The sequence below is a fragment of the Aquarana catesbeiana genome, linkage group LG01 (genome assembly GCF_042186555.1).
Source record: "Aquarana catesbeiana isolate 2022-GZ linkage group LG01, ASM4218655v1, whole genome shotgun sequence".
Lineage (NCBI taxonomy): Eukaryota > Metazoa > Chordata > Amphibia > Anura > Ranidae > Aquarana > Aquarana catesbeiana.
Genome location: NC_133324.1, coordinates 989,700,020 through 989,714,066, shown reverse-complemented (window position 1 = coordinate 989,714,066; position 14,047 = coordinate 989,700,020). Strand labels below are relative to the sequence as shown.

The 14,047-nt window shown below is 44.9% G+C and overlaps 1 protein-coding gene across 1 annotated transcript; it reads left to right on the top strand.

Moving 5' to 3' along the window:
• The first annotated feature begins 6,822 nt into the window (after nt 1-6,822).
• Nucleotides 6,823-13,532, top strand: LOC141124054 (protein NYNRIN-like). Its single transcript, XM_073612137.1, has 2 exons — nt 6,823-11,648; nt 13,256-13,532. The coding sequence occupies exon 1, from the start codon at nt 7,932-7,934 to the stop codon at nt 11,577-11,579; it is 3,648 nt and encodes a 1,215-aa protein (XP_073468238.1). The 5' UTR covers nt 6,823-7,931; the 3' UTR covers nt 11,580-11,648; nt 13,256-13,532.
• Nucleotides 13,533-14,047: the final 515 nt, after the last annotated feature.

Below are 14,047 nucleotides of genomic sequence, written 5' to 3'. Positions count from 1 at the left end.
TTTGCTTGGCCTTGGGAAAAAAATTGTTGTTATCATAACCTCCCCAGGCACCCCCATCTCTCCTTGGCTGAGTGCGCCCTAGGGGGTAATGTTGTTGCCACCAATTATCTCTTACCGAAGTTCTAGGGGAGTAACCTTGTTGTGGATAATAAGGGGGACCCCAGTTATCATGAGAATCAGTAATGAACCTATCATCTCTACGTGGACTATCTAGTCCACGCAGTGGGTCAAAGCAATTATGAACCACAGTGGGAAACTGGTTATAGGGTGCATGCTGTCCACCTCTCTTGCGCCCACCCCCTCTATTTTTGGGACCTCCTTTAAAGGCAACCTCTGTGGGGGTAGTTGGTTAGAAGCTGGAAGCAATGGAGGTAGGGCTTGCGATGGATTGCGGACATTGCCCTGGGAGGAAGGCATCCCACCTGCAGCTCTAATCCCAGAATCCATCCCTGGACTTTCCGTGGTTTTAGTTTGCCATTTAAAGACACTTTTGCTTTTATAATCAATAACATCTCAAATATATTTTCCTTTTCTTAGTCCTTTGCTCTAACTCCTCTTTTTCAAGGTGCTTTTTCAAAAGATCAGATCTTTTCTTATAGTCATCATTATCCTTGAAAGGATTCAATATTTCTTTAATAACACCGATCTCCCCATCTACCTTGAGGAGTTTCTGCTGCTTTTTTATTTAAGCAGAAATCGAATAAGATCCAAACCGGCTGTATTAAAGAATTGAAACCATTCTGTAGTATCAGTGACATCACTCAAAGGGGTGATCTCCCATCGTAAACTACGTGGATCCATTTTGTCGGCTAGGTATTTGTTCAAAAAAGGCTACATCCCAGTTGGTATGTAACTCGATGGTTAACAGGTTTTTAAGCCTCATGAACAAACCACCGATATCATCAGTCGGATTACTTTGTTCGTTAAAAATCCCCTCTGTGTTAATTGAATGGGTAGCCCTGAATTCAAAGATATCCATTGCCATTGGGCCCTGATTTGCCCGACCTACTGCATATGGTATATAGGGGAGCTCCCCCATTGAGGCTACAGGTAGCTTCCAATATTATTAATCCACCTAAGCAGATTTCGTTCTTCCAAAAGATGGGGGGTTTCTTTCCTTGTAGGAGGTGCCCGATTTGTAAGCTTAGCACCAACAAATCTAGGAAAGTAGATTCCTTCCAATCCACTGCCACCCATAAATCCTTTCCAATTAAGCCCTTCATTACATGTACTACTAGACATGTGGTGTATATTATTATTTGCCCCTGTGGGCTTCAGTACATAGGGCGCACTATCCGTAAATTACATATCAGGCTTAAAGAACATGTTGATAATATAAAAAGGGGGTTCCCTAAGCATAGTCTATCTAAGCACTATGCTCTGAAACATGACTGTAATCCAAAGGGCGCTGTGTTTTTGGGAATTGATAAATTCTCTGGCCATTGGAGGGGAAGCAACATGACTAGAGGGGTCACTCAGCTAGAGACCAAATGGATATACCAAGCCAGGACCTATTTTCCATATGGGATGAATGTGGAATGGGATTTGAATGCCTTTATTAGCAACAGCTAGGTTTTCTGCGTTTATTCTATCTTATTTTATTTAATTTTACGTTGTTTCATTTTTGCATTATTGATTATGTTTTCGGTATGTGTTTTGGGTATCATGTAGTGTGATCGTTTTTCTTCACCTCCTGATATTCATTGGTGTAAAGTATTTTCTTATCAAGATTCTTTGCATTCATTATTCATATGGTAGTTTGTACTTTGGCCACAAGATGCCGCCACCTCCAGTGATATTCATTGGGGTAAGGCATTTTTTGTATCCAAATTCTTTCTATTCATTATTTATATGGTAGTTTGTATTTTGGCCACAAGATGCCGCCACCACCGGTAACCACCGCTGCTCTGTCTCTACATTTTTGATTTAATGATCACCCAGATTTCCATTGTTTTTATAATAAGATTTGTTTTGAGGATATTTTTATCTTTGATTCAAGTCCTTTGCCTAAACTGAATATTACTACTATCTAATATATCAATCTCTTTGAGACATATTACTTCCGGGTCGGAAGGTCACACTTCCTGTCCTGTGATTTCGGCCTGTCCAGTTCTGTTGTTCCTATAAATACACGTCAGTTTGCGTCATAACTACGCCCCTGAAGACGCATGTTGATGACGAAACGTTGGGCGATGATAGAGACTGGCGACGCAGGACACGGTGGGACGGTGACACGGCGGCCATCTTTGTGGTTAGAAGCGCTGGACGCTTCACACTGCTGTATACCTTCTTACTAAATGTGAGTGGTTTTTATCTTTTCAATAAATGATCCTTGTCTATGGAGATTGGGCAATGAGCGTTTTCTTTTTATTCCCTACGTACCACGATCTTGAGGTGTATATTCATACTGGAGTATACTTGGTTTAATATCCAGCTACCAAAAGGAGATCTAAAGCCTTCCATTTAGGTCAGAGGGGAATATGTTGGTGCTACTCCATTAGAAGATGGTTGGTTTATTCTATGAAGACGGCCTTTCTTCTACACACATGTATAACCCATACACTGATGGGAAGGGTCAGTTTGTTTGGGTGTTGGTGACGGTGTTTTCATCTCTCTTCTGTCTCCTTTCAATATGGATCTCGCTGATTAGAGTATTATTTCTTCCTGACGGAGAGGACTTTTGTTTGACCACATTTATTTTGGTTCTTATTGGGACATTTTTACATTATTATTTTTAGCGCTGCACCATTCCTATTGATACCCCCTCAGTGCAGACCACCCCCTCCATCAGTGCCAGTGCAGACCCTACCCCCCCATAACGCCCCCAGCACACGTCCAGGAACTCCATTAGCGGCCGGTGTTCTGGCAAAAAGTGTCCCCCCATCGGATAGTGTCCGCTCCGTACTGCGCAGGCGTCGTGTGTTCAGTGGACAGGGGAGGGGCTGATCCGTGCAGCTAAAGAAGCCGATTCATTGGCTGCACGGATCGAGCCCCATTCCTCTTTCCACTGAACACAAGGGGAAAGATCTAGCGGCGTTGCTGGCGACCATTTTGCTGGAGCCAGCTGCTCAGAAAATTAAAAAACAAACATTTGGGACAGCCTCAGATCGGGATGAGGGTCCCAAAATCGGGATTGTCCCGGGAAAATCTGGACTGTTGGCAACTATGACAGTGTTGTGGCAACACCAACACCTAAGGCCCCAATTTCTGCAGAGTATATAGGGCAGGCCCCTACTTTCAAACATCCAACTTACAAACAACTCCCTAGGAAGGGAAATTCTCTCCTGTAAGAGTTAATATGGGAAAAACATTTCTCCTTTCCACTGATACTTTATCACCAATCCTTGTTTCACTAAGGCTACTTTCACACTGAGGCATGTGGGCGCCGGCGATACAGTGGCGCTAAATATAGCACCACTTTACCGGCGCTAGTGGGGCGGTTTTAACCCCCCGTTAGCGGCACAAAAAGGGTTAAAATTGCCCGCAAAACGCCGCTGCAGCAGCACTTTGCGGGCGGGTTTGCAGCGCTGCCCCATTGTTTTAAATTGGAATGGACGCTTTAGGAGCGGTAAATACACCTCTACTAATGCGTTCCAAAGATGCGGCTTGCGGGACTTTTATGACTGCCCTGCAAGCGCACCGCTCCCGTGTGAAAGCCCTCAGGAGTGCATTGAGCAGCTCTTTCGGGGCGCTTTGCAGGTGCTATTTTTATCACTTTAGCGCCTGCAAAGCACCTCAGTGTGAAAGGATCCTAAAAACCATGTGCGCCCCCTAGGGATCCTGGAAGGCAGCGCCGTCATATGATGGTGGGCGGGCAGCAAGTGGTTAAACATTTATATTTAGGATTAGTTCCATTTGTGCATTTATCATAATTCACAGACATCAATTCTTTATTTGTGAAAAGCATAAAGAAAGTAAGAGGTTGCGCTAATATTTAAAAAACACAATAAATACTTAACAGTGAAGAAAGAATTCATATGAGGATTGAAAACACGTAAATGTGCAAAACTCAGTGATACAGATTGTATATAAAAGTCCATAAATCAAACTATCACTCAAGTGCTGTGAAAAAGTCCATAAGAATAAAAACTCAATAAAGTGTTGTAAAACGTCCAAATCACCAAAGAGAATTGGTAAAGATTGATGAAAAAAATCCAAGTGATAAATAATAAAATTCTGTGTAAATGGAAGGGGTCCGCCACCAGATATTGAAGGGGTTACTCCTTACCAGAAGGCCATGACCCCCCACTACAGAGGATCACAGCAAGCAGAGATCTTTAAAGCCAAAGTGGGGATTACCAGCGGTGTCCGCTAGGGGTCATCTCGTCAGCAGCCACTCCAATGGCCCAAGGCATGGATACAGGAAATGTCAGCTAGATGTGGAATGCTCAATATTCCAATTATTGGGTTCTCAACATATTTGTACACACCAGGTGCAAAAATTCTTCCAGTCATATATCAATTGTTCTCACTCCTTCAGGTATGTTCCAAGCCTTCAATTCTCCTGAAACTCAGGAGAATTGAAGGCTTGGAACATACCTGAAGGAGTGAGAACAATTGATATATGACTGGAAGAATTTTTGCACCTGGTGTGTACAAATATGTTGAGAACCCAATAATTGGAATATTGAGCATTCCACATCTAGCTGACATTTCCTGTATCCATGCCTTGGGCCATTGGAGTGGCTGCTGACGAGATGACCCCTAGCGGACACCGCTGGTAATCCCCACTTTGGCTTTAAAGATCTCTGCTTGCTGTGATCCTCTGTAGTGGGGGGTCATGGCCTTCTGGTAAGGAGTAACCCCTTCAATATCTGGTGGCGGACCCCTTCCATTTGTGAAGGAATGTGATGTAGATAATAATAATAGTAATCTGAAAATGTCTATTTTCTTATGTGCATACATATTTTTCTCCTTACTCATTATATAAGTATACAGATTTGCTCTGTTCCTATATTTTCTCAAGATGGCGATTACCCCCTGCATCCCACACACAGAAGAACGCGGAACTGGAGATAAGACCAAAGAGAGCCAAACCTCGTTATGAAAATTATGCATCTTCTTTTCTATCTTAACCAATGAGATGTACCTATTAGACTAACATAGCAATGACGTATTTGTGTGTATAAAACATTAACACCGCCTTGAATAAATCAGAAGTGGAATGAGTTAGCAATTCTGAGCGTGTCTCAGAGTGTTTACTTTATATGCATGCATATCTACACTTTTCAAATTAGAGACAGCAGCAGATAACCTTGAGCTCGATTGTAGCTCTTAATCATTTCCATAACAGATGGTGCCCGGGATCTCAGGCTACGGTCGAAGTTATACCGCGACAAGCATTCGGGCGTTAACTGATTAATGAGAGTGGGGTTTGCGCAGCCCTAACAGTACCGGTGAGTTGATTTATATTCTTACTACTGTACGACTCTCTTATCTTTCGGTTGACGGCTGGATTCTGTCGGTATGCTGAGACTGTCTTAGAGGCAGGTATTTCCTCGCCTGAGGTTGTTTAACGAACCTGCTGATGGGTTTCTGCTGACTGTATTTTTTGTTCACTGTCTGTCATTCTTTGGGTTACGAAACTCAGCAGTCTAAAAGTGCTACATGCGTGAATGTATGGTCTCATCTCCAGACGAGCTGTCGGCCTCTGGGATGAGATAGTTTCCCTGTAGCAGTCGTTTATAGACGGGTGTACTCTAGGTTCAAGGAACCTTTGAGGGTTATCTCAGCTGCGGGCTTTGCAGTCTGAAAGCGTTACAGAGGACTCACCCCAAGAAGAGTTGTCGGCCTCTTGGTGTAGAGCTGTAGAAAAACGTCTATAAACGGGTTTATTTTTGCAGGGTGGTCTGCCCTTGCGGTTATCTTAGCCTGCTGAGGCTTTACGGTTCAGAGAGTGGCAGGTGTAATGTCCTGTCCTGAGTGTATCTGTGGTTTATTGTTTGCTATACATGAGAGGGGGTGGGGACTGGTGAAAGTCAGAGAAGGAGGCTACCCGAAGGATCTGTTGGGTCACAAGCCGTTGCTCCCTACTACCCCTGACGTGCTTGTACTGAGATTAAACGTACATTAAACGTACATTACCCGGTGACAGGGGGGTTTGGGCAGACCCTCGAAGTGATAGAACAGAGAGCCAGGGAGGAGGGTCATCAAACCATCAGTTGTCCTCATTCCCCCTTCAAACCGTCAGCCGAGACTGCGGCAGACGAACAAAACAGAGTTAGAGACCTTGGTTACGTCTTAGGAGGTCCTGAGAGAGGAGGGGGAGATGGGTCAGAACAACTCTAAACCGGAGAAAGGAATCCTAGCTTGTGATATTGTGAAGAGGAGGGAGGGCAGTGAAGCAGTTAAACGGTTTTCCAAATTAATGAAAGTTTGTGGCTTCACAGATTACGTTGCTAGGCTACAAGCAGAGGAATGGCGTGTGCTGATAAGAGAACAAAGGGGGGTTTTGTGTGATAATGGCTTATTAGCTGTGGCAGAAGCTTGGTATAGGACTGCAAAGGCATTGCACAACGAGGGTTGGATTGAAGAGGAAATCAAGAAAGATGCCAATTGTATTATGTATGTTTATCACAGAATTGATAATGTGCCTAAACCACCCCCCTATCAAAAAACCTGGACCGAGAGAAGGGAGGGACAACCCTGCCCTCCACCTGACATCCACTCCCTTCTCTCCCTCCCAGCCCAAGCACAGCCCACAGTGACAACTCCTGCCGGCGGCCATCTTGGTGCACCCATGCCTTCATTGACTGCCCAGCCCAGTGCACTTCCTGCCGGCGGCCATCTTGGTGCACCCATGTCTTCACTCACTGCCCAGTGCACTTCCTGCCGGAGGCCATCTTGGTACACCCAGTGAGCTCAAACACCGCCTGTACCCAGTCCTCCCTGTTTTAAACAGGGATGGTTCCTTCCACACACCTGTCTTCCCCAATACGGAAGCACCACATTCACAGGCCGGATATATTAATGATGAAGAAGCATCTGAGTGGGAAGACCAACAACAGGCAGCAAGGCCACCTGCTGATTTAACCCCCAATCCAGTTCCAGACTCACAGTTTAAAGAGGATCTCAAACACATGCTGACAACCATAAGGAACAGTGTCCCTTCCCAGCCCCCGCAACAACAACAGTCTCGGTTACCAGAAGGGGCACCAGTGATGTATGTCGCTTTTACTCCATCACAAGCAGCGGCCTTAGTGACAAGTCTGCCTGACCCAGAGAAGCAGCCAATGCCCTTCTACCGCAGGATAGTGCAGATACAAGAAACTTACTCAGCTGCCTGGAGAGACTTGATCAGCCTATGCCAAATCAAAGCAGGATATGTCTTTTGGCCAGTCATGCAGATGGCCTTCAATGATGCCTGCCTGACAAGTGCCACTTCCTACACCTCAGGTGCGGAGTTCTGTGCACAACTTCGTGATTGGGCAAAGGAGAAATTGACAGACCAGACTACCACAATCCAAGATATTGCCCAAGACAAAGGGGAGTCTGTGGAGAAGTACCATGCTAGACTCATACAGGCCTTTGATGATCTGGGCTTCTCCCATTATGAAAAGGCACACACAAACATGTTATCAACTGCTTTTGTTTCAGGACTCAAGGAAGATGTTAGAAAAGGCCTGATGGTGGCCCGCCCAGAATACCGTTCAATGAAAATGTCTGATTTATTGTTGGTGGCTAGAGGTATAGAAAATCAAAAAGGTAAAAAACCAACGCCCCTCATGGTAACCCATGACGAAGATCCCACCTACACTCGTCCACCACCACTGCCCAATACCAGGGAAAGGATCACCTGTTACAACTGTGGGAAACGGGGTCACTACAGAAAAGAATGCAGAGCCCCAAGATGTCCCAGACGAGGCAGGGAACCCTATGCAGGGCAACGGGGACATGAACCACCACCACCACGCCCCAACTCTCACTAGGAAATGGGCAAACCCGTGTCACCCCTTATGGCAGTGTCCTCGAATGGAACTGGGGGACCCCTAGCAAAGGTCACGTTACCCATACAAGGAAAACCTACCACCTTTCTCATTGACACGGGTGCAGCCAGAAGCGTGTTGAGGGCTGTGGACCTGCCTGATAATTCTTTTCTTTCTACTATTGATGTTTCCTGTGTAGGAGTGGATGGGGTACCCCGCTCCAGTCCACTTACTGAGCCACTACAAGTGGGAGCATTTCCTGATTTACTTGCCAGATTTGTAGTCTCCTCTACATGTCCCTTAAATCTGCTAGGAGCTGACGTGCTGTCCAGACTACAGGCTTCAATCATATTCACCCCTGAAGGGGGGGTGAAGTTACATACTCCCCTATCTTTGGACGACTCATCTGCCTTGTGTTCTCTGCCTCTCATGATGACACTTCATGAAGCAATAACTCCAAGTGCAATACCACAGGAAGTACTTGACAGAATCCCTGCATGCCTATGGTCCACAGGGCCGGAGGACATTGGTCATTTAAAAGTACCACCAGTTTCAGTCAAGCTCAAAGAGGGCGTATTATTGCCCCGGAAACCACAATACCCACTTAAGATGGCTCAATCCGAAGCTATCTCAAAACATGTAGCTGCCTTGGTGCAGAATGGAGCCTTGATTCCCTGTACCTCACCGTGTAATACACCTCTTTTTCCTGTAAAGAAGAAAACGCCTAAGGGAGAACCGGACAGATACAGGATGGTGCAGGATCTGCGAGCAATCAACGAAGTCACAGTGTTGGACACCCCAACTGTGCCAAATCCACACACATTATTATCCGGTGTACCTCCAACGGCCGAGTACTTCACTGTAGTGGACCTGGCAAATGCATTCTACAGTGTACCCCTGCATCCTTCTTGCAGGTATCTCTTTGCTTTCTCACACGAAAGACAACAGTACACTTGGGCAGTTATGCCACAAGGGGCGCAAAATTCTCCGAGTCAGTTTGCCAAAGCCATAGCCTCCATACTTGATACATGGCAAAAAGAACACTCTGCTGTGACTCTCCTCATATACGTGGATGATCTTCTCCTTTGCGCAGATGATCAAAGCGCTGCAGAAGAAAATTCAGAAAGTCTACTATGCTACCTTGCGGAACAAGGTTGTAAAGCCTCCAAAGACAAAATGCAGTGGTGTTCCAAAGCAGTCATCTTTTTGGGCCACTGCATTTCCAAGGGTGCGAGACATCTCACATCGGACCGAGTAGCTGCAATCCAAGATATTCCCCAACCCAAAGCAGCGAAACAACTACATGCTTTTCTTGGACTCATATCTTACTGTAGGGCGTGGATCCCGGATGCATCAATCCTTATGCAACCACTCTATGATGCCCTCAAGTCTGCGCCATTTACCCTGTCAAGTGAGGCTCTGGACAATTTTATTCTTCTGAAGCAGGCAATATCCATTGCTCCTGCTTTGGGCCTTCCAGATTACGGGAAACTCTTCAAACTGTTTGTGTCGGAAAAGAAAGGCCACGCCACAGGGGTCCTAGCCCAAGAACACGGAGGACGGACCAGACCCATTGGATATTATTCTTGCCACTTGGATCCTGTGGCGAGGGGTGGCCCTGTCTGTTTAAGAGCTGTCTTTGCTGCTCAAGCTCTGCTGGACAAGACTTCAGATCTCGTTTTAGCACATCCCCTGCTTCTTCTGGCACCGCATGATATTGCTGCCATCCTGAATCAGGTGCAACCCAGACACTTGTCCACGGCCAGACATCTACGGTTGCACATTTCCCTCCTCCTTCCTGACAATGTGACCCTCCAAAGGTGTCTCACTCTCAACCCGGCCACTCTTTTGCCATTTTTCGAGGGGGGAGAAAAGGAAGAAGCAGAAGCAGAAGGCGAAAGAGACCCCTGTACTATTCCACATGACTGCCTTGAAATGATGCGCATGGAAACCACACATTTTCCGACAGTGAGTGAAATTCCTCTGGAAAACCCTGACTACACACTTTTTGTGGACGGCTCCAGATATGCAGATGAAGGAGGCAAGTATCACACAGGTTATGCTGTAACCTCTGAATCTGAAATTCTACAAGCAGAAGCGTTACCGCCAACTGTATCTGCTCAGGAAGCAGAGCTCCAAGCTCTCACTGCAGCATGCAAGATAGCAGAAGGTAAAAGAGCCAACATCTACACAGACTCAAGGTATGCCCTAGGAGTAGCTCATGACTTCGGTATTATCTGGAGGGCCAGAGGATTTCTGACAGCAGCCGGAACACCGGTGAAACATGGCCCAGCCATCAAGGATTTAATGGATGCACTACTCCTGCCTGACCAAGTGGCTGTCTTGAAGGTTAAAGCACACGGCAAACTGAATTCGCAAGAGGCCAGAGGGAACCACTTGGCAGATATAACTGCCAAACAGGCAGCAAGAAACCAGCGAAAAATGGCTGAAGTGGCCAAAATGGAGAGTGAATCCTCAGCACAAATGCTTTTGGCGGTGCATGTGCCATCTGACCAGCATTACTTAGCCTCTATGCAAGGGGCTGCTTACACAGAAGAAAAGTTAGAATGGATCAATAAAGGAGCGGACCATGATGGAGATTTGTACTTGATGAGAGGGAAAACTTGCCTACCAAGATATATGTATCCAGCAGTTGTCCAATGGGCGCATGGACCTGCACATCTCTCTAAGAACTTAATGAATTCATTGATCAGCAAATACTACTGGGCCCCAGGGATAACCACCTTAACCAGAAATTACTGCGCCTCATGTGCAGTATGTGCAAAATGCAATCCGGGGAGAACAGAAAAGACGCCACAGAAACATTTGGCGAAACCCCTCTATCCATTCCAGAGGATACAGATTGACCATATACAGATGCCAAGAAGTGGCCAATATGAATACGCCCTAATAGTGGTGGACATGTTCTCCTGCTGGCCAGAAGCCTATGCCGTTACAAACATGACAGCCAAGACCACGGCTAAGAAACTACTAAGTGAGATAGTATGCAGATTTGGGGTTCCAGAGGTGATAGAGAGCGATCAAGGCCCAGCCTTCACAGCAACCCTTACAAAAGAGATTTGGGCAGCATTGGGGGTTCAGTTGGCACTACACACCCCATATCACCCTCAAAGTAGTGGGAAGGTAGAAAGGATGAATGGGACACTAAAAAACAGGATGTTAAAGATGGCCCAAGAGACTAACATGAGTTGGCCAGACAGTCTGCCCATTGCCCTATTCAGTGTCAGACACACCCCCCGGGGGAAACATGCCCTATCCCCTTATGAAATCTTGTTTGGTTCAGCCCCCAGACTTGGTTGTTATTTTCCACAACAGTTACAGTTGCAGTCTGATGTGTTAACTAGCTATGTTACACGTTTGTCTAGGGAATTAACCAATATCCATTCTCGAGTGTTTTCCTCCATTCCAGATCCAGATACAGACTTGGGAACCCACAGTCTTCAGCCAGGAGACTGGGTGTTAGTGAAGAAATTCACGAGGAAAAATTCCCTTGATCCAAGATATGATGGACCATTCCAGGTGCTGCTGACCACAGCTACATCAGTCAAGCTAGAAGGGAAAAGCACCTGGATACACGCCTCCCACTGCAAGAAAGCCCCATCTCCTGAAGACAAGACTCTACTTGTGCCATAATGATTGTGGCGTATATACTTTGCCTAATAAGTTTGGTAGAAGCTCAGCAGATAGTTATCACCAAAACAGGTACTCAACAGGCAGCCATCACTAAGATAGATGGTATCACTACATTTTGGTACAACTCATCCAACACACAAGTGGTTGCGTTTACCTTTGATTTTTGTAGTATAATACCCAGATATTGCAAAAGGTATGAACCAGGTTGGGCAAAGCGGGCCTGCATGGCGATTTGCCCAGATCAGATATACATATGTGTAACGGATGATTTTTGGGGACAAAATTGTGACTATTGGGGATCAGTGGGATGGAGTACTGGAGCAGGCTGGGGATATCAACCACAGAGTGCCTTAAAAAGGAAAGATCACATGGGCAAGCCCCTCATTAAGCGCATGTCCATCTGGAAGTCAGGGTGTAGTGATGACGGAGAAAGACTGGTCTTAAACATTGAGAATCCCACTTCTGGTGATGCAGGACTTTACTGGTTAGGCAGGTACCCATCGTATGGTGTTCCGATAGCAAAATTTTACCTAAAAGACATGTATAACGTATCAAAGGCAATAACGAATCCACTTAAACCTTCTATCACTGCTATAAAGGACATGGTAGCAATGGTAAACCCAACCTTTGAAGAGACGATGGCAGCTGAAACCGGGTTCTCTGACACTAATTTGTGGCTTGAGTGGATGAGATTCAGTGCAAACCAACATAACAGAAGTAACTGCTATGTTTGTGGTAGTGCCAGGCCACACTTAGGGACAGTCCCTCTCCAGATACCACAAGACAGTGAGGAATGTTTCCTCAGTCTGTTCACTAATACATCCACCAATCACACTGTGTGTGAAATGTGGAAAAAGGAGTATCCTATAGTTATCAAAAATCCAAAGCCTGGAGAGGGCATCACCATATATCCCGGGAACTATACCTGTTACTCTAATTACCAGGGTAAGGGAAGGTTCCTGGGTAATTTCACCAAAGGCTACTGCTCCACCTACAGTGAGGTCCCGGGGAAGTTAACACAGAACCAAATCCAGTCACTTGGTGATGTGTATTGGATTTGCGGGGACCTAAAAATCAGGACCAGATTAGAAGGAATCTGGACTGGTGAATGTGCCCTTGCAAAGGTCATTATGCCTCTCCATATCTTAACTGAAGATACCCCCGATACATACACTGAACCAGCACACAGTCAGAGGAGGAAGCGAGCAGCTCTCTCCGGAAGCTTTGACCCTCATGTATACATAGATGCCATAGGGGTCCCAAGGGGGGTACCTGATGAATTTAAAGCCAGGGACCAGGTAAAAGCTGGTTTTGAGTCACTGATCCCTATAATAACTGTCAATAAGAATGTAGATTGGATTAATTACATATACTATAACCAACAGAGATTCGTAAATTACACTAAAGACGCCCTCCAGGGAATTGCTGACCAGCTAGCCCCCACTTCCTACATGACATTCCAGAACCGGATGGCCTTAGACATGCTAAAAAGTAGGACCTTTAGTATTAGGGACAGAAAAGAGAAAATAGTCATTTTAGGGGGGATTGTGAAGGAATGTGATGTAGATAATAATAATAGTAATCTGAAAATGTCTATTTTCTTATGTGCATACATATTTTTCTCCTTACTCATTATATAAGTATACAGATTTGCTCTGTTCCTATATTTTCTCAAGATGGCGGGTACCCCCTACATCCCACATATCAGAAGAACGCGGAACTGGAGATAAGACCAAAGAGAGCCAAACCTCGTTATGAAAATTATGCATCTTCTTTTCTATCTTAACCAATGAGATGTACCTATTAGACTAACATAGCAATGACGTATTTGTGTGTATAAAACATTAACACCACCTTGAATAAATCAGAAGTGGAATGAGTTAGCAATTCTGAGCGTGTCTCAGAGTGTTTACTTTTATATGCATGCATATCTACACTTTTCAAATTAGAGACAGCAGCAGATAACCTTGAGCTCGATTGTAGCTCTTAATCATTTCCATAACACATTTACACAGAATTTTATTATTTATCACTTGGATTTTTTTCATCAATCTTTACCAATTCTCTTTGGTGATTTGGACGTTTTACAACACTTTATTGAGTTTTTATTCTTATGGACTTTTTCACAGCACTTGAGTGATAGTTTGATTTATGGACTTTTATATACAATCTGTATCACTGAGTTTTGCACATTTACGTGTTTTCAATCCTCATATGAATTCTTTCTTCACTGTTAAGTATTTATTGTGTTTTTTAAATATTAGCGCAACCTCTTACTTTCTTTATGCTTTTCACAATTGATGTTTTTGTGAGGATTGCTGCTTTTTCACAGTATCTATTTTGCATCTGGTTTTTAGCGCAGTTTCCCCCACTATTTCTTCCAATCAATTCTTTATTTATTTATCTTTTTAGTTATTTTGTCTGTGGATATGTACCCATGTGGATACAGTTGTATGCAAAAGTTTAGG